Here is a 20,049-nt window from a genome sequence, read left to right on the forward strand (position 1 = left end):
CGCCACAAACCTCCGCCCCTCCCCCACCTCACCCACGATCGCCCCGGGCGGGGAGTGTGCGGGGGGAAGCGCGGAGCTGCCCCTGCGCATGCGCGATGTGACCTCTCCCCTCCTTCCCACCCCCGCACCGCCCGCCGAGCTGACCGCCGCTCCATAGGGCGGGAGTCCTCGCCCCGCCCCGCCTTGGCCCGCCCCTTCGCTGCCCTCTTCCAACATGGCGGCGCTCGCCTCGCGCCCCAGGCACGCAGGCGCTACCTCGGTTCCCTTCCGCCGGGCGCGCCAAGTGAAAAAGGCAGGAGGAAGCCGGCTAGGGGACTCTATGGTTTCGGCCGGTGGGTAGCGTGCCGCAGCCGCCTCGCCTGACCGCCTCCCCAGCCCCCACCCCGCTCGCGTTGCACGCCGGGACGCAGTGGGTCCTCCTCCCTTGTCCCCCGCCGCCCCCACCCGCCGCGAGTCCTCCGAGCTTGCGCCGCGCCGATATCCGCGTTGCTCCCAAGATGGTGGCGCGGGGCTCGGGCTGAGAGCGAGCGAGGCAGCAGCGAGAGGCGGCGCACCCCGCGGGCCCGGCCCGCCCTCCTGCCCCCCTGCGCGCCGCGCCGCGCCGCCAGCCTCGCCAGGCCGCTCGCTTCTCCTTTTCCCTCCCCGCCGAGGCCGCGGCCCCGGCTTCTCCGCCCCGGGGGCCCCAACGGCTCCACCGGCAGCAGCGGCGCCTCCTCCTCGTCGCCCGTGGCCCGGCGCCGAGCGCGGCGCGGCCCCCGCATGAGCCCGGGCGGCAGCGGCGGCGGGAGCGACCGGGAGCAGCAGGCCGCGGCGCCCAGGTCGGTAGGCGCCGCGCAGCGCCCGGCCCGGAGGAGGGTCGGGAGCGGGGGACGGCGCCCACCTCGCCCCGGCCCGGCGGCGAGGGAGGCTGCCCCCGCCGCGGGGAGGGGGCGGCCGGAGGCGGCCGCGGTGCTCCCGTGCTTCGCCGCCTGCGAGGCGCACGGGCGCGGGAGGGCTGTCCTGTCYCTTCCGCGGAGCGCGAAGGCCGGGCGGCCCCGGGCGCCGGCCCGCCCCCGAGGGGACCTGGGCTGCCTGCGCCCCGGGCTTCCCGGGCGACCTTGGGTGAACCCCGCCTGCCGCTGCCTCAGTTTCCCGGCGTGGAAGCTGTCGGTTCCCCGCGGCTGCTGCGGCGATGGAGAGCTTGGGCATCTCTGATACGGCCGGCAGCTGGGCAGGTGAAGGTGTGTGAGGTACTGCTGGGCTCCCTAACTAATGTGCGGGGCTTGCGCCACAAAGTAGGTGTGCTCTCTTGCTCGTCTTACCTCTTACCCTGATTGAAGAGTTGGGAGAGCCAACTGGCGATCAAGCCACTTTGCTAGTAAGCGTGATCTGTCAGTACTGACAGCAGGACTCTGGATTTCATTTTTTTGTGCATCTGCTGCCCTTCTTTTGAAGGAACTGCATGGGTTGATTTGATTCTCAGCTCTTTTTAAAATCAGATATCTAAAAATGATGTGACATGGCTATTCAGAAGTTACTACTGCTTAGGAAACAAAATGTGTTCCACAGTAGTCCGTTAAGTGTCAAGAATATGTAATCTGCAAACTTGTAGTCATGTTTTCTATCTTCCTGGAGTGTTAAAATTAACGGCAACATTTGTTATATTTCTTCCTTGTGTAAGAGCTGTCCTGAGTTCTGGTTTTGGGACAAAGCGTCTATCTTACAAATTACTTCCGAGACAGTCCTGCTGTGTCTGATAGMCACTCATGTGCCTCAGTGTAGGACTCTGTGCAAACCTGAGGTTCTGTGAGGTCAGACTAGCCTGCTACGCAGACAGGCTTTTATTATGTGTACCAAAAAGTTAGTTCTTCAGTGGGAAATTGTACCTTTTTAGCTTTGATTTCCTAAGAAAGTAGGACCTATATGATTGTACTGTCAGCTTATCTAATASTTTCTTTAACTGATTGACCAGTTTGAAAGGGAGAAGTGTGAAAGGTTAGGTTGAGTTCCTACAGGTTTCAGGCAAATAGCATCCACTTAGAGACCCCCAGCTAGGGGAAAAGCTATAGTGTAAGCTTAACTATATTTTTAAGACACTTATGACTAGTGGAAGAAAGGTGGAAGTAGTAAGAGATACCTCTTGGTGAAAATGAAAACTGCTGAAAAATGGGCTTTACAGTTCTTAGCGAATACTTTTTTTGTTGGTTAAGAAGATCTTGATTACACATTTTGAGTGGTACTAGAATATATGAGTACTGTGGCGTTAAACAGTCTATGCCCTTTCACTTTGGAAACAAAGGCACTTTTTTTTTCTTTTGAAATACTTCAAAACTCAGAATTTAATGATTGAGTTGAACATAGGAAATGTGCATTATCAAATTGTTATGGATATTAAGTAGTTTTCCTCACATAGTTTGCATTTTAAAACACATGTAGTTTGGTCATTCCTCACAGTGCTTATGACTGTCCTCATAAACAGTTATGCTCTGTCAGTTCAGTATAGACAGATCTTGGAAGAAAATTTGTAACAATGTTTAGGTTCAAAGGGTTGAAAAATACCTTTAATCAAAATCATTTCATTGCAATATTACAGATGCTTCATCTCTCTTTTGCAAATGCATTCTATGCCACTCTTGGTATTTACTATTTAATGTAGTGGCTTTCGTACAGGAATTAACAAGTTCTTGTTCTGTTTACCAAAGTTGTTTGATAGTTCTCACTGGAGTATCCTGATTGTCTCCCAAGTATTTTAAAATAAAAGTGTCAAATTCTCTTTCTAGATGGCAGAATAAATGGTTTGCTGTGTTTGTTTTCTTTAGGGATAATAATTGCATGTGTATGTGTGTACAAAAAGTTACTGAAGTAAGAGCAGGTTTGAAAAAGCAGGGGTGTGTTCTTTATATTTTTCACAGCAGTGAGTTCCAAAGCCTAGATCTTAGTCCAGATCCTCTTCAGCACTCTAGCATTTTGTGGTTTGGGTCCTTTTTAATAGCAAACAAAATTTTTAGGCTTTTTTTTATTTATTGCCACTGTTTAGAGACAAAATGTGAATATTGATGCTTTTGTGAATCAGAGGGATTTTTTTTCTAGGTTTTAGAGAACTAACACAGAAAAGATAATCTTTTARAAATTGTATATATTTGTTAAATACATCAGGTGATCTGCTCTGATAGTGAGGGTCCCTGTTAAGCACCTTGAGGACATACCTGTTAGAATCATCTGGCAAAAATAGGACAGATTGATGACTTTATTTCCATCTAACTTCATTTTTGGGTGAGAAGATGTGCTTCAAAAATATGAAATGAAATATGTACTTGTAATATAAYGCTTATTTTATTATAAATGCATGCTTTGTTGTCATGTTCTTCATTAGTTCTTTATGAATTCACAGGTTCTACTTAACTAAATACATAATTGAGGGAATATATCTTTGAGTCAAGTTTTAATAGTCAAACAAATATGTTGAAGTGTAGAACATGTTTAAGCATATAGCACTTTGTATAAACAATAATTAGTGTAATACATGATATGACATTTACAATGGAACAATTTGATGTTTATATTAAAAAATGCATGTTCTCTAGTTTGTATTGTACAGGAAAGATTTTTTTTTCCCCCCTTTGGAAACTTTTGGTTTCAGTTTACTTAGTGACTGTCCATAGAATATTCTGCTCCCCCTCCCCCCTCAGTCAGTTTATTCATACACTGTAAGGTAAGAATCACTAATTCTTAAAGACAGAAAACGAAATTGAGAAACAAGTAAACAGAACTCTTAAAGTACTAAGGCATTTATCTCATTTCAAAGTGTTGATCTTTGTTTCTGGTCACTGTGGGCCAGGTCTTTACTTAGCTTTAGTTAATGAATTGATACTTATCTTTAAAAAAAGATACGCTTCTAGCTATTCTGGTAAATACTTTTCTGARGTACCAGTTGTTAAGGTAGTTGTAAGTTATAGAGAGAAACAATGTTTAAAGACTTTTTATCATTAATCAAAATCTGATTGGTACATGGAAGAAGTGGGGCAATAGCTTTGCTATGACGGTCTGTACCAAATCATTTTAAATATGGTATTTACTTTATAGGGGAGGAGTGGAAAGAATGAGATTGTTTTTTAAAATAAAATAAAGAGATCATGAACATTGACATTTTGTCTCTAAACAGTGGCAGCAATAAGTAAAAAAGCCTAAAAATTTTGTTTGCTTTGCTTGAATACTTAGTTGCCGTAGACAATGGTAATGAGCAAATTAAATGTTTGAAGGGACATTTGTTCTTGTCACCTTAAATACTTTGATCTTTTGCTGTATTAACTTCCTGTATTCACAGGCAGTGTCTGACAGCCTCACAAGGCGATATATTGTCCATGAACCAAAGGTTCATTTGGAGGGTGTTGATTCATGTGAATAGTAACATGTTTAAAGTATCTAGCTGGTTAGCAGAAAGTATGCAAATGTAGTATAGAGATAATATGTAGTAGAAAAGCTCATCAGTTGATATAGTTACTGAAGTGTAGAAGACATTTCTTCAGGAAAATAACCTCATAGTAGAAAGATAAAAAGATAAAATCAAATAATGTTTAGATGCAGGATTCCTGCTTGGTAAAGCAACACATTACTAAATCAAACTTTAAATCACTATTTCTGAATGGTCTCTTGTGGCTTGGATTGACAGAGCTTGWTGGCAAAATAACTTGTTTACTACCAAACTACATTAAATATTATTATAGTGTCCTGCAATTATATAGTCCTGCAAATACTCTTCTTATGAATGAATCTCCTGAAGAAAGCATTAACTACTACTTTTAATAGGTTGAGCCTGCTTCCCTGTATTATGCAAACTGCTGAATGGAGGAAGGGAGGGGAAATCAGTCTTTTCCGATGCTCTTTCTGTTACCATCCTGCATGGTTTTTACCTGTGTCTTACAGGGTGGTGAAGAATTAAGAGAAACTGCAGTTGTTCAGCTCAGAGGAACTAAATGGTTGGCTTCCCTTTGGAACCTCACTTCACTGTGTTAGGTAAGAGGGGTGACCTGCTTCTTTTGAAGCAGCCTGCGGTTCCTTAGGACAAATGTRTATGTATTTTAAAAAGAAATTCTACTTAATGCAGCAGAGGATTAGACTTTSTTTGTAATCTGATAGTTAGAAAGGGATATTCACTGTTGTACAGCTTTTCATGACTTTCCATCAAAAAGCATTACTATTTGCATCCAAATAACTTTAAAAATATGCTCCATATTCAGGTAGTTGATCTTTAAGAGTCATGATTATCTTGCCTRGTACATCAACAGTGGAACTGCACCAGAGGTGAATTGTAGTGATGACATTTTAGCAGAAGCTTGAACTGATGTACCGTTTGGCTGTTTAATGCGGAAGGTACTACTTTCTTTCATGTTCTGTTCATTAGTATGTCAAAAAAGATATTCAGAATCTTTGTATGACATAGTTTTACAAACTGTGGCCTAAGTAACTATATCAAAAACTAAAAAGCGCGGTGTATGAGTTTAAAATTTGGTAGAAATGAAGTGTTGGTGGGCCTTGCATCAACCAGTGGGATCACAAGCAGAAAATCGTGGAACCGTTGTCTAGTATTTAGGTTTTGTTGCTGTTGAGTGTTTGCTGGCGAAGATCGGTCCACRTGGTCTGCTCTTCATTCTGTGTCCTTTGAGGACTGTGGCAAGACTCCTGCTGTCCCAACTGAGCTCAAGTACGAGGGGTGAAGCTACCTCTTCAGATCATCTTTGTAGGGGAGGCCAGGATCTTGCTACTGTTGGAGGAACCTCTTCAGGGACTTCTTAATACTTCCTCAATAATCATTATATCAATGAAATTATTAAAAAGAGCAATTAGAATGACAAACATCCCCTTTTCCCCTACCTTTAGGAGCTGTGTGCAGGGGAGGCAGAAGAGCTTATCTGTAGCATGTTGCCAAGCTGCGCAGCRCTGAGAGATGCCAGACTTGTCCAGACAGTCAGGCTCTGGCATTACTTGTATACTCCTGCTCTGGTATGCTCTCTGGGACCCAGGTTAGAGCAGCTGCAGTTCTACAGGCTYCCTGTGCCGGAGGTGGTGGTGTGCCTGTTAAAGAAACTGCACTTCTAAAATGAGCTACAGGTCAAAATTCATCAGGAATTGCTGCTATACTTGTGTATGAGTTGTTCTTTTGCTTTATGGTTGGTCGTGCTTTTGAGCTTATTATAGGTATGCTTTTTGTCTGCATTGCCTTCAGGATAATGACTGCTGTCTAGTTCACAGTAAATTCTAATGTGCAAAGTCTTGGTGACAAATAGTGTAGTTTAATGTCTGTACATGCCCTCTCTTGTGATTAGAAAGCCCAAGGTTTGCTTGTGCATGCTGCCATTAGTAGCAGCATCTAGATGCATACTTCAGTTGTAGTAAAACTTGCGTAAACAAAAAACATAGCAAARGTACGTGCTTATAGTCCACACAAACTGCAAGTTCTGTACAAGTTCCATGAACACAGGCATTCTTAAGAGTGGATTGCTTTTCCAAAATCATGATGTTTCTTGGTTGCAAAGGTTGAGCTCTTTCCTTTGTAAGGTGATAAATGCTCCATTTGCATGGTTCTTAAAACCTGAATATCACATTGAAGAATGGATATTTGTGAATACTTATTTCTTTATTTGACTAATGTGCTGTCGTATTAAGAATGTCACTCATGGAAAATRGACATAATTAGAGCCAAAATGGTTAGTGTTCTAACTGATGTCCTTTGAAATTGAGTGAGAAGATCTATAATCCTAGGCAAAATGCCTACCATTTACTTTAGGGTAACTCTCTCAAGTTTTTCTTCTGCTTTTGGAAAAAGATCATCCGAACTCCTGATAGAGATGACTTCTGATATTTTTCAGGCACATGTGAGAGTTGCAAAGTATTTTTCATAATTGATAGTTTTTGYTTAAATCTTTTCCAGTTCTGTACACCATAGTTGCTTTGTTGGTTCAGTAGCTTATCTCTGTTAACATCATTCAGCATGATGAACTTTGGAAGTCTTCTATTTTTTATTGAAAATGTATGACATCAGAGTTGTGCTTTTAAAAGAAAAAACCCRTTTTGATTCTGGTCATGTGACAGGTGAAGATTCACATTGAGTGGAAGCAATGGTATTAGCAATACCCTTTCTCAAATCTGTCCATTTACATATTTTTTTAAAGCGGATGTGGCTTATTGCTAATTAATAAAGATGCTAAAGATGAATGTTGAAATAGTTTCATGAGATAGATGAACGCTGCATGGGGGCAGGTTTCGCTCAGTTGGTTAAAGTGTGGTGCTGCTAATGCCGAGGTCRTGGGTTCAATCCCCGTATGGGGCTATGCTGAGGGTTGGACTAGATGATCTCCAGAGGTCCCTTCCAACCTTACCATTCTGTGATTCTGTTCTGTAGTTCGCTTTGTTCTTGTTGTGTAGCCTTTGCCCAAAACTCTTCCTGTAGACTCCTGAATTCCTGAGGGGCTGACATTTGCATTGATGGTGGGACTTGGAGGGATTGAAACTGGAAGCCCAGATGCTTCAGTCTTGTGCTGTTAGTGGTGTTGGCTCTTCTGATGCTAGCCGCGCATTGCGAAGGAAATCGTCTGACCCAGCTCCTCCACTGTGGTCTTGTTTCTGCTGTAAAGGGTAATGGCAGGAGTTATTGTCTTACCTTGTGTAGCCTCAGGTATGTTGTGGACCTTTGTCCTTTCTCCTGTTGCTGGACAACAATCATAAAGTCCCCTAATAAGCGTATTTGTGATACTTTTTGTGACTGTACTTTGTGCATTCAAACTGGTACTTTTGTACCTCAGAGGAGAAAGAATGAATTTTATGTAGATTGCGTTGGTTTGTGTGTATAAATCATTTTAAGTTAGAGGKTCTGTGGTATGAGATGCAAGCATATTGGTCATATTTGTCAGAATACTTTTTACTTGGTTTGTCTTATAATTTGTAATACTTATAATGCTCTTGTTAAACTACAATATAAGATCATCTGGATTTCTGTTGGAAATCTGTATGGATTCTGTGTGGAATGGCAGTCCCACTTCCTTACAGGAAAATAATCARTTACATTGTCTCATATTGTTTAGATTAATCTTTCCCCCTTCCCCCCCCCCCCAGTGGTGATAACATTTTCTAGACACAGTTGTATAACATGAATTTATTAATCCTAATCATGTGTAAATCCACATAACTTTTGTAATTGTTGAAATAGAAATCTTGTTTTATAGGACAGGTAGAATGCAATTCTCTTTAGATGTGAAAAATTGTCTGCTTATGAACCGTTTGTGCTATAGAGCTTTACGGGCACAACTATGTCAGTCAAGCATCACTTCTTTCATATCTTTAATACAGAACTGAGCCTTTGGTACTGCATGAGTTCTCCATTGTTTAATATCTTTAAGACATAGCTGAATGTATTTTTAAGTAGCCAGAATTTTCTTGGTAGGAACTGTGATCTGTGCTGGAGATTAGACTAAATCAACTTAATTGAATTCCCTTGTTCTTAGTGGAGTTTAAGAACCAAGAAACTAATTATTCTTTTGGCGTAGAGAATTTTCACTATATGAAATTTTAATAACTTTTAAAAAATAATTACTAGGTGTATTTAGTTATATGCCCAATAATTGATAAGTTCTCTGTCACTTATTTCTCTGTATGCAAGCCCTCAAATCAGTTGTGCTTTTAAAATATTTGGAGTGTGTTTCAGACTTGAGTCCCTTGTTAATTATGGCTTCTCTAAAAATGGACCTCTGTAGACAAGCTTATGAAACTTCAAAAGTTTTGTGTAGCCAGGACAAAAATGTGGTTCTATTTGTTGTTGCCTTTGAATATTTTTCTTATTAACTGCTGATGCCTTAAAAAAAAAAGAGTGAAATCTTTCATTTAGAAGAAATAAATGGATGTTTATAATGAAGAGGCAGAAACTGGACAAACGGAATTATACAACTGTATTACATCACTAGAAAAGAAAGCGCAGTACTATGCTTATGGACTTTCTGCTTTTATAGTTTCCATACCATATTAAGTATTTTATCTGCTGTGATTTCAAGTATTTGCTTCTAATTGAATGGCCATTTTGAATATATAACTTTAAAGTCACATGAAGTTCTAGGCTGGTATGGAACATAGCGCAAAAACTGAAATAGTGTTTTGCATTACAGGTACAAGAACTGTAGAAACCCATTTTAGAATCTGGAAGGACAAACTTACGCAGCTGTGGGAAGATATGGTATGTTTATATTTTCATTTCTACTGTGTGTATGTACAACTAATAATTATATTTTTGCCCTGTTTAAAAAAAGGAGGGGACGACTTGCAAACTTGCATACTGACTTTCCCCCCACCACCATATTTCTTCAACCATAATGTCTGTTACTGGTAGGCTTAGTTCTTCTAAAACTGAGTTATTTGATGTTCTTGGACAAAATAAATACTGATGATGCAACATTGGTGCATTTTAATTTGTTTTACAAACTCAGTATCATGCTACTACCATTCATCTGTTTCTTTATGTATTGGTTAAGGATCAGCACTGTTTGAAGAGTGGGTTTCCTTGCTGCTGACATACTTATAGTCATAATTGTACAGTTTTTAGTTCTGAATTTAATTAGAAAGTTATGTCTGCTAGAAAACCTAAGCAAACATTATTGTAAGCAAAAACTGGAAATTAGAATCTTAGGAATACGGAAATGTAACTTTCATTAGCAGTTCTAACATGAGCACATGGTATATGGTATCTCTTGCTGTTTATATTGTTAAATGTCCAGCCAGCTTAAAATATACCTTATAGCAGGGTTGGAACCTTAACTCTTAGTTATTTTAATTTTTGTGTTTTAACCTTATACTAAGACAGTTTGAGAGTAAAGAACACATGCACCACTCTAAGTTCTGTAAAGCTCTGAAACTTGATGACATAGCTATCAAGTTTTTTGAATTTCTCTATTAAAAAAAAAAGTTCAAGTTTGGATTTTTCTAGCTTACTAAATTGGTCTTTTAATGCATATAAAATAGTATGTAGTTAATTCAGTAACTTCTAAATGATGTATTTACTTTCTTTAACTGCCTTAAATGTGGAGAAGAATTCAGTAACTGCTGAAGCAACTTCTATACCTGTGTCTATGTATAGATTATTCTTTTGAAAATACCTGACATACGAACCTATTTAAAGTTTTGAAACTTCAGCCTTGCAGAAGGGTTGTTAGGTGTCTTTTTTTCTGTTTTCCTTTTTTATTTGTTTCATGAAAGCTACAGAGGGGAGCTAAAATAATAAATACTTAAGCTGAAACTTTCACGATAGTGTATGCTAATTAAAAACTGTAAATCTATTTAAAAGCCATAGTGTTATATCATCATAATCCAGATGTTCCTGAAAGAATTTTATAGATTGGTCCTTTACTCTGGTAGACATCTGGCAGGCAGTATATTCATTTTTTGCACCCGCAGCACCGCTGGGACCACCCACCTGCTTCTTGCTCTCCAGTTTCAGTACCAGTTGTGTGTATGATGATTATTCTTCCTCAAACCTAAGCCATTATTTTTTTTTGTTGCCATTATTTCTGCTGTTTGCTTTTTTTCTGGATGTTCAACTACTTTCCACTGTATGTATGTATATAATTTTTATATATATTTATATATATACACACATATATACATATATAAAATATATGTTTTTCTAATTGTATGTGCTTCCTAAACCAATGGACAAGAATCCCTTTCTAACCAGCACAGTATGAGTAACGAATGCTAATAGAATGGCAGAAAGGTTGAATATTATGATAAAGGATTGCATCTTTACTTGGTATTAATATAAACTATATATAAAGAAACACGTAGGTGAACAGAGGTACTTTACGTGAAAGGCTACATGAGCAATGRTTGGGAAAAGAAAGCAAAGTAACAAGGGATGAGAAAAAGAACAGATGGAAGTAAAGTTTAAATGTAAAAGCTGAAGTGAAGCTGGATAGCCTTTCTGTTTGGAAAGTAACTTAACTTGATACCTATCCAGTACAAAACATAGCTACTAAAAGAAATTTAAATAGACTATTGGATCTCGCCATCAGATATAGGAGGGGCTTTTTTTGTTTGTAACTGTGTATTAGTTTGGGAGAAGTCTGCAGTAGCAGGCATCACTGCTACTATTTCACTGAGATAGAAACAAATTGCTCTCCTGCAAGAGATAAGGAGAGGATGTGTGTGTGTATGTGTGCGTTAAGTAGACCACAGCTGAATTTTCTTCGGTTATAAGTGAAGGATAGAGGAACTAAAGATAATTCAAAGTCTACCTATTTTACAACAGTGAATAAAGTATATCTATGAACTTACTGAAATATCAAGCCAAAATCAAATGTTGAAGGACAAATCTAGTGTCTATGATTGTGAAGGCAGTTGTAGAAGATGAGAATAACATGCAAACATTTAGCTTTAGAAAAGAAATTGGGAGCAAACAGTGGACCTTATTTTATTACTGTATAATTCATGGCATTATTGACCTTGAGGCAAAGCAAGTGTAAAGATACTGTGGAAGAAAGACTTTATATAAAATCTATAGTTGATCCCCTTATGTTGAAAATTACTAAAAGCACTACCTTTATGAAACTCAAGTTATGTTTTCGTTAAAATGTAAATTCTGGAATGGTACCAGMCTTAATTTCAAGATAGCAGTAGTAAATTCAGATCCCTTCCCCAAATAACTTCTTCATGTGTTAATTGTCCTCACAATGCTGCATGTTTGTGTTCTTACTTACTCAAATTTGAATTCGTCAACCTTTAGTTTCTAGTCATATTCTTTTTATATACTTCCTTCTAACTGGAGGAATGTTTTAGTGCATTCTTCCTATGCTGTAAAAGGACTTTGTTTCTTCTGCTATCTCTAATTTTTAGCTTGATTAACTTTGAACTCTTTCTGCTGCTTCTGAAAAACTTCCGAGGGATATTGAGTAATTTGAGAACTAGGCTCAAGTTTTGAACATGTCTCAAGTGCCTCGTGCAGATGAACAGATACCTTTCCAGAAACCCTTCATGAATCGTATTTGTCATTCTAGCTGTAATACTGGGAACATGTTTGTGTTTGCTTATCCATTGCAACTACCTTAACTCCCTTCTGGTTAGCACTTTCCAGGGTAGATCTCTATTCTTTTGGTCTTCTACCTATATGGCTTCCTATTGTGTTTGTAGTATGTTATGATTGAATGGGTTTGGCTTATCAAGCAGTGATTTTTTTTTTCCCTACACATGCCTTTATTTTATTTATTTATTTATTTTTTTTTTTTGCAGCCTCACTAGGACTTATTTCATCAGGTTTTATTAGTGACTGTTTTATTTTACTTTGAGGTCACTGATAATTTGACCTATTAGAAGAAAACCTGTGAAATCTTGTCATGTCTTTGTAGGCTTTCTGTGTTTGGAACGTCATACAGGCAGTAAAAGCAATTGATACTTCAAATCTCGTTTAAAAAAAAATTACAAGTCTCGAGCATACCTGTTAATTTCTTCTGTAACCTCCAGTTAAAATTGAACTTAGGGATTTGGTAAATAATCTACAGTTTCCTATAGGATACTTGGTATCCTATAGGTGGTATCAATCTCAAGATATACAAGGCCAGCTTTTTCCTACTAGCAGAAGTTCCCTTTTGAAGAAGTGAGCTGGCTAGGGTAGTTCTGAGGGCACCTCTTACCATACAGATGCTGACTGTCCTTTCAATCATGCTACTAAAAGCCATTCTGGAAATGTATCAAACTGGAGAAGGGCAATTACTTCATCATTCTTGCRGAATTCAGAGGGATCCTTGAACAAACATACAAAAGCTATCTTTAGTGACATCTTCTTGAGAGAGATAGCTGATTTTGATCAAATCAAATTCCAGCACTGAAAGATATGGGCATGGTACTTTTTTGTGCCAGATGGGTCAACCTCCTTTGCTTTAGATCATCTGTCAGATTGTTTTCAAAGATTACTTGGGTGGAAAAACTGAAGTTCTTAAACACCACCTCTTGCAACATCACCATTTTTCCCATCTGTCAATAGGAAGTTGTAGCTTATTTTCAAAAATTTTCTGTCCACTCAAGGATTTTTCTGGGTCTTGGATACTGAGTGTCAGCTACCAGATAGCTGCACTGTCACCCAAAATGAACACAACAAACAACGTAAGGACAGTAACAAGTGTAAGAAATCCATGTAACTGACAACTTTCAGTCAAAACTGATTTACAGTTGTGTTTTTCTTTTCTTTTTTTTGCTTTATTTTTCACTGCTGACAAATATACTGTGTTCTCCATGGTGTGATGGTGTGGCTCTGGATTTTGTACCTTGACACTGGAGGAGGTCTTCTTGGTATGTGTTTGGGTTTCCAGACTTCTAAGTTTAAATGAAATATGTAAAAAGATTTAACTATACTACGTAACAACTTAGTTTTAGCCCCTTTTGAAGCAACTGAACTTGGTTTCTGACTGCTTGCTCTTCCACTGATTCATTATTTCCTGTCTCTCTTTCAGTTAAGAACATTCTTGCCAGGGTACCTGTACCTCTGTCCCCTTGAAGAAATTAATATCATTTTGATTTACTTCATAAACATTATTTCTTTTATTTCTCCCCCCCATGAATGTTACTCCATGCCCCCCATTCAGTGTTCTTCAGATATGTGGTTTGAAGACACAGTCCTTGTGTGCTGTCTTGCTAATCATAACATGGGTTGTTGCAGTTCTAGCTGAATCATTTGTGAACAGTCTTTAGGCAAATATAGATGTGTCAGTGGTGGAGCCTGTCCAGTCCCATAGAGGCTCTAGAAGCTAGCTCAGGTTTCTCAGACCTTTTCTGTGGGGACAGACTTTGTTTGATACCTTCGCCTGCTCTGTATGTTCATGAAAGACTAGATTGCAAACCATTGTAATCATAGGAGTGGAGGTCTGAGAAATCTGTGTTCAAGCAACTCTGCTCCAAGAACTTTTTTTTTTTCCCAGGGCTGTTTTTTCTGGGTTTTATTTTCTAGAACGTAAGTTACATTCAGAGACTGTATAAAGGAACTCTTTTGACAAGAGGGAAAAAAAAAAGAAAAGAAAGAAAAGAAAACTGCCCAAAACCCACCACTAACAACAACAACAACAACAAAGATGCTGTCTTAGGTCAGTTTCCTGTTCTTTTCAATGCCCTTTTCCAGGATGTTAGTCTATCTRTCAGTCTAGTTTCCCTTTCCAGGTCAAGCAATGTCTTTTGACTTTTACCAATATTTTTTTTCCTCTGCCTTGTTCAGATCCAGCAGTCAAAATGTCTTTCAAACAGTAGTTTCCTAGTAAGGGATCTTTGGTAGTCACCTTCCTTGCTTACCCCTTGTTTCAACATGCTGATCTCTTTGGGCACACAGTATAAGGCTTTAGAAAAATGACTGCCTTTATCCGTGTAAGGGAAGCCCTGCCTATCATGTTCTGTTCCACAGGACTTGTAACCAGGGTAGGTGGGAAAGGTAGAATGAGGGATGTAGAAGGGAAAGTGATTCATTAAGGTTTCTTGTTGCCAGGGCTCCTGTGTTCTTGGAGTGTAGCAAGAGATTTTAGCCCCCAATACAGTAAATCTATTTTTAAGATTTATTGTAACAGATCAAAAATAGTGAAGCTGCATGATTCARTGTTCTGATCCACTATAAGTTCAATCTGTAGATGCAAATTTCATTACAAAATTTTGATGGGTTAACTTCAACTTGGTAAGATTCATGCTAGTTCAGATACTGTCTGTTTTCATGCAGCTGGTGTAAATTCCATGGTGGGTGGTCTGCTAAGTCTGACTAATACGTTGGGTCTGTGTCAGGCCTTGGCACAAACTTGTCTTGGCGGTGACTGTGGAGCTGTTACCTCAAAGCATATTCTTTAACATTCCAAAATCTGGTGGTTTCTGAGAGCACCAACACTTTGTGTGTTTCTTCACTGTGGACAGTCTTCATGGTCTCCTTCCTTGTGCATGAAGTAGCATAAGGAAAACCATGCTTTACTAAGGTTGCTATCAACCTGTTACTGTAACATGCTTCCAGTTGAATTGAAGACTGTTCTAGCTAACGTTTTTCTTCATGATCTGGGTAGTATGGGACAGTCTTTCTAGGGAATGACTAATTCAGTGTGCACTACTTGGTACTTCAAGCAGTCAGAATGCAGTTTTCCCAACAGTCAGTGAGGCGTTAGAGATTACACCACTGTCCTCTCTGCCTAATTTTTAGTGCACTGGTCAAAGAGCTAGAAGAGGCTTTAATTTCTCGATGCATTTTTATAGAGGCATTTCACATCAATTCTTCAGAAAGCAGCAAGAAATAAGGTTTGACTCAAGAAGGGAAGGCACTGCCTCAGAATAGACATCTGTTTCTTTATAGCTGACGGCTTACATGATAGTGGATGCTGTCATATCCTGAACAATCAGAATGTCATAAGCAATTTTATAAGTTTTTTTTTACCTAAAATTTGCATCAGTATCTTACTTTTTGCTGTTTGCTTCTGCATATAGCTGGTGGTCAATAAACAGTTTTGGAGATCTTACCCTTGTATKTCATTTGGTTTTGACAGATGAGAAACATTTCCCATTGGCTCTTTTCCCTTGTACTGTGTTCCTAGCAGTGACTCAGTTAAACTTCGACACTTTGCACCTGTAAAACATAGTTACCAGAGAACCCCTTTTTTYGTTTCAAAGTTTTTTCAGTAGCCTGCTTCCCTCTTTTCATTTCCTTAAATAAGCTGCACCTGTGTCTAGATGGGAACTCAACTATTACTAAGGTTAATATTTTAAGTGATAGTTCCTTCCCTCAAGGAATGTACCTAATAAAACTAATAATAACTATTCCAAAACTAATACAAGTATCATTCCATTTTAGAGATGCAGAGCTTTTGTAGCAGAATGGCAAAATGTAGCAGAATGGCAAAAGTCAGTAAGTTTTTTAGAAAACTTTGGAGAATTGTAGACACTGCTCATTGTTCAGTGACTTCTGATCTCTTGAGTTAATGGATACAAATTAGCATTGAGAATGTTTGATTGTTTATCAAACCTAAAACCTTTCTGGAAAGACTCTTGTGACATATTGGAGTGAAACATAAAAGCTTGGTTGCTGGAGTGTTTAGAACTGTAGGTGGTGTTTAGTTAGTATTTACACCAGATCAGTATGACTGCAGATGTTAGATAGCTGTGTGTCAGCCCTCTGTAGCTCATCAGCCTTCATGCACCTTGGTCTATGTGGGTGCTCTATCTGACAACCTATCGACTGTAGGTTTTCATCACTGTTTCCTCCAAGCCACAGAAATAAGTCTTAGATACTTTGTTCAGAGGTCTGTATTCATAGCTGCTAGTGTTTAGAGAGAGTGGGTTTTTTTACTAAGTATATTATTATTTCAATTTAATTAAACTTTGTATCAGCAGAAAGTGAATAATACTGTTTTTGATCTGACTTCATCACAGGACTTGTTCTTTAAAGTCTTTATCAAGTCCACCTGGAGCTTGGGTGGGAGAGAGAATGGGATGATGCTGAGTGTTAAGGGTTGTGTTTGCAGGTATTTTATCATTAACTTTAGTTCAGAGTAGATAATAGCAGTAGGTAAGAGACTAACTGGTTCCTTTTCAGCCATGGAAGTAATCAGCTGGGGTGGTCCCAGGGCGCTCTGGGCACGAGTATTGCTGAGTGATCACTGGCTGCCACCTGCGTGACAAAGTAAAGGACCAACCCTTCAATTTATACCAGTGGAGCCAGATCACGGGAAACAATTGACAGGTAAAATATACTTTTGAAAATGTAAGGGAGAGGAGAAAGACTGTGATGTAAAAAGAGCAAATATTCCAAAAGATTGGTCAAATATAGCAAACTTTGCTCCTGTGGAACTTAAATATATATTTAGCTTATTTAATTTTTAGGAGAGGCATACTGCAGAGCTTAAGTTATATGTTGCTCCCCTTCAAACACCAAATCTCATTAGGAACCATTATGGAGTTATAACAAACAGTTTATCAAATCATATTGTAACTAGAACTCATAGTTCATATTTATACATGTTTCCAAGTCTTTGGAAATGTCAGATGCTTTCCTCTGGTCCAGGAGATTTTTTTTTTATTATTATTATTATTACTTATTCACCACCACCACTCCCCCCTCCGGGAGAGACTGAATGTAAGTTCAAGTTTACAAGTTGTAAGCTGTAGTGAGTTATGCTAGAAGTCATGGAATGCCATTCAAAACTGAAAAACCTTTTCTGTAATAAACCTTAATTTTGCAGATAAGCTAATTCTTAGCATCAGTATTTTTCCTCTGTGATATTTTTAATTTGGTGAACTGGCTGAAAATAATTTGCAAGGACTTTAACTAAATTATTTTTAATTATTTAGAGTTGTTAAGCTTATGCTTAGCCCAGCGTGAGACAGAACTGGTGTGACAACTTGTTTTTAATCCGTGACTCAAAATTGTGATCACCCTGATGTCACCGAATGGCCACAGCTTGTAAAAGGTAAGTATAAAGTATGTCGCGTTAGTTCTGAGGTTATTTTTTAGAATAATATTTAATGTTAAAAAGTACTTAACTTGTATGRCTTGAAGTTAATTCTATAAATAGAATGAAGTTATATTGTTTGGTTAAGATGATCAGCTGGCAAAGTCAACTTATTCTTTGCTTAAAGTGATTCCAGTGCTCGCTTAGCTTTGCTCTGCTTGCTTTTGTAAAAATTTGAGCACCCTGCTGCTGCATAGTATTCCTCTCAGAGCCAAACCATCACTTGAGAGTCTCTGACTTTTAATGCGGTACTACAATTTTGTATGAAATATTTAACATACTTGTTTAAGCAGTTTGTTCAATTTTGTTTTAAAAGTAATTTGTCCAGAAGGCTTGATGATGTTAAAATTTGTAGACTTGCATACCTTTACTTTTCTCTCCTAGGGAGTGGAGGTAAAAGGAGTGGCTTGCAGAATGGAGAAGTTGCTTCCTGTGTTGTTGGAAGTGAGCCACCATTTGAATTTGCTAGCTCATACTGCAGTATTCAGATTAGTTGATGTCTCGTGATCAGTTTCTACGATCTAAATCAAAGCTGAAATTTGTAAGAGCATTTGCTCTGAGATTTTCTCTGAACAGAACTCTTGTTTCAAATTTTAAGCATAATGAAAGAAYGTCTGTCTGCCATGTAATTGTTTTTGTAATTGTAGCAGTACTATTGCCTGCTTAGAGGAACAACAAGGTATCTTGTTTATAAACAATTGGATATTAAAAAAACAAATAGCTTCTCAACAAACAAGTACAATGTCTATAAGTAGACTGATCTTCTATGGTGTTTTAATGAGTATTGAAAGCATATTTTATTTGGTGCTTAGATCATTATTTGAAACCTTTTAAAACACAGTTAGTGAGTGGATTCATATTTCTGTAGATCATATTTAAAGTAGTTTTGCTAATGTTATAGAAAACAACACACTAAAGGAATTTGAGCCCTTGTTTTGTACATCCACTTATCTGGGAGGTCCAGTCTGGTTTTCACACAGCTAGGTTTTGTTTATTCTAAACTTCCCTGGAAATATAAGGTCTTCTCTTATCTTTCTTGGTTGTCTTGCAGAAGAAACTTTTCTGCAGCATAGCATGTACTGAACTTCATTGTTTATTCAAGCCAAGATAAATCATACGTAAACTATAGGCATAGAAAAAGATCTTGCATGTACTGGAAGTTATATAGATATCTGTGCTGCAGATCATCAGCAACCTTTTTTGCATGCTAAGTTTAGATGCCAGTCTGCTCTTTTAATTCTATTTTTTTATATTGCTGTGTTTTTAAAGACTTAGTGACTAATACTCTTCACTTTTTTTTAAACCACCACTGTTGTTCCACTGGTATTTTTGTAGCAACTTAAAGTTCTACTTTTATCCAGAGTTTCATTGTGTTGCATTTTCGTTGACTAAAACAAAGCAGATAATGACTGCCTTAGGCCTTCCAAGCTGGCTGTGTGCTGTTTTCTAATTCATTGATGTGACTAGAGAAGCTAGTCAGTATGAATATAAATGCTTGTCTTTCCACCACTCCTCAAGTTGTATGGTTTCTAGCACTTACGTGCATGGGCAGAAAATTGGGGGGGTGGGGGAGTGAGGTTCTTTTAAGTATTTGGTGACTTGCTTCAGTCACTGGAGCTGAGAGGAAATTAAATTTGATTTGGGTATTGCCTCTTTTTTTGGCAGCACCTATTTCATCACTCCTGAACTTTAATGAGTAAGGGAAACATCATTTGGAGGGGATAAATAGAGACTAAATCTTAAAATTTGACTTTGTTTTGTTAGTGGGTGCTTGCATTTTAAGTATCAGTATAAATTTAGTTGGATAGTAAGTTCAGAATTCTGTCTTTTGCAAAAGTTGAGTTCTATAACTTAGTGAAATATAAACAAATAACTTCCTGCACCATCCATCATTGCRTAGTATCCAGTTAGCCTAGGAATTTTAAGTTGTCTGCCAGAAGTGTCTTCTAGGCATTGGTTCTGTTGACATAACATAGACAGTTTGGTGCTAAGATCTGGTATAGCAGTAAAGGAACTGAGTTTTTAAGTGGAGAATTTTGAGAACATTCTAACCTTTACTGACAAGGACCAGACAGTAAGAGAATTTGAATCAGCTTACTGAAATATGATRAGAATAGAGGCAGTATTTTAGGATGTAGGTGGAAACTTCCCAATAACATTTAGAATAGTATAGYTGGATATGTAGTAAATATGAAAACTATATAGAAATTACTGTAAACAAAGACTTCTGTAGTTAAGTAGGCTTTGCCATAGCTTTACCATGCTAACTGAAGTCCTCTAACAAAAGCTCAGATGAAACCTGCAAAGTGTAGATATTACTATTATTTGTAGATACTAGCTCATTTCTGTTTGAGGAAAACTGTCAGGAAAGGCATTTTTGTTTGTGTAAGCCACAGAACTTTACTGTTATGGCTGTGCTGTATTTTCACTCCTCAAACAGTATYCAGCACAGCAGTTCTGGCCAACAGTATCAAAGTCTGTACAAAGTAAAAGTTGCATAAGGATCTTTAGGGTGTGATTTCAAAGCAGTTTAAGGTGATTGAAGTCAAAACTGCTGTACTTCTACTGCCCTGTCTCC

The 20,049-nt window shown here is 38.8% G+C and overlaps 1 protein-coding gene across 7 annotated transcripts in view; it reads left to right on the top strand.

The window, feature by feature from the left end:
* The first annotated feature begins 258 nt into the window (after window positions 1-258).
* Window positions 259-20,049, top strand: part of UBE3A (ubiquitin protein ligase E3A) — a 55,595-nt gene continuing 35,804 nt past the window's right edge. The window contains exons 1-6 of one of the 7 annotated variants that reach the window (XM_085321464.1): window positions 427-818; window positions 4,903-4,992; window positions 9,132-9,199; window positions 16,556-16,702; window positions 17,311-17,429; window positions 17,856-17,915. Coding sequence is in view for 6 of the 7 variants with exons in the window: in XM_085321458.1 (XP_085177584.1) it covers window positions 17,410-17,429 (20 nt within the window). In the remaining variant the exon portion in view is untranslated. Of the gene's footprint in view, window positions 333-426; window positions 819-4,902; window positions 4,993-9,131; window positions 9,200-16,555; window positions 16,703-17,310; window positions 17,430-17,855; window positions 17,916-20,049 lie in introns of those variants that run through there. The other 6 variants (XM_085321458.1, XM_085321457.1, XM_085321460.1 and 3 more) reach the window with 6 other exon arrangements.

This window comes from Rhea americana, unplaced genomic scaffold (genome assembly GCF_003343005.1).
Source record: "Rhea americana isolate MKP2758 unplaced genomic scaffold, rheAme1 scaffold_7, whole genome shotgun sequence".
NCBI lineage: Eukaryota > Metazoa > Chordata > Aves > Rheiformes > Rheidae > Rhea > Rhea americana.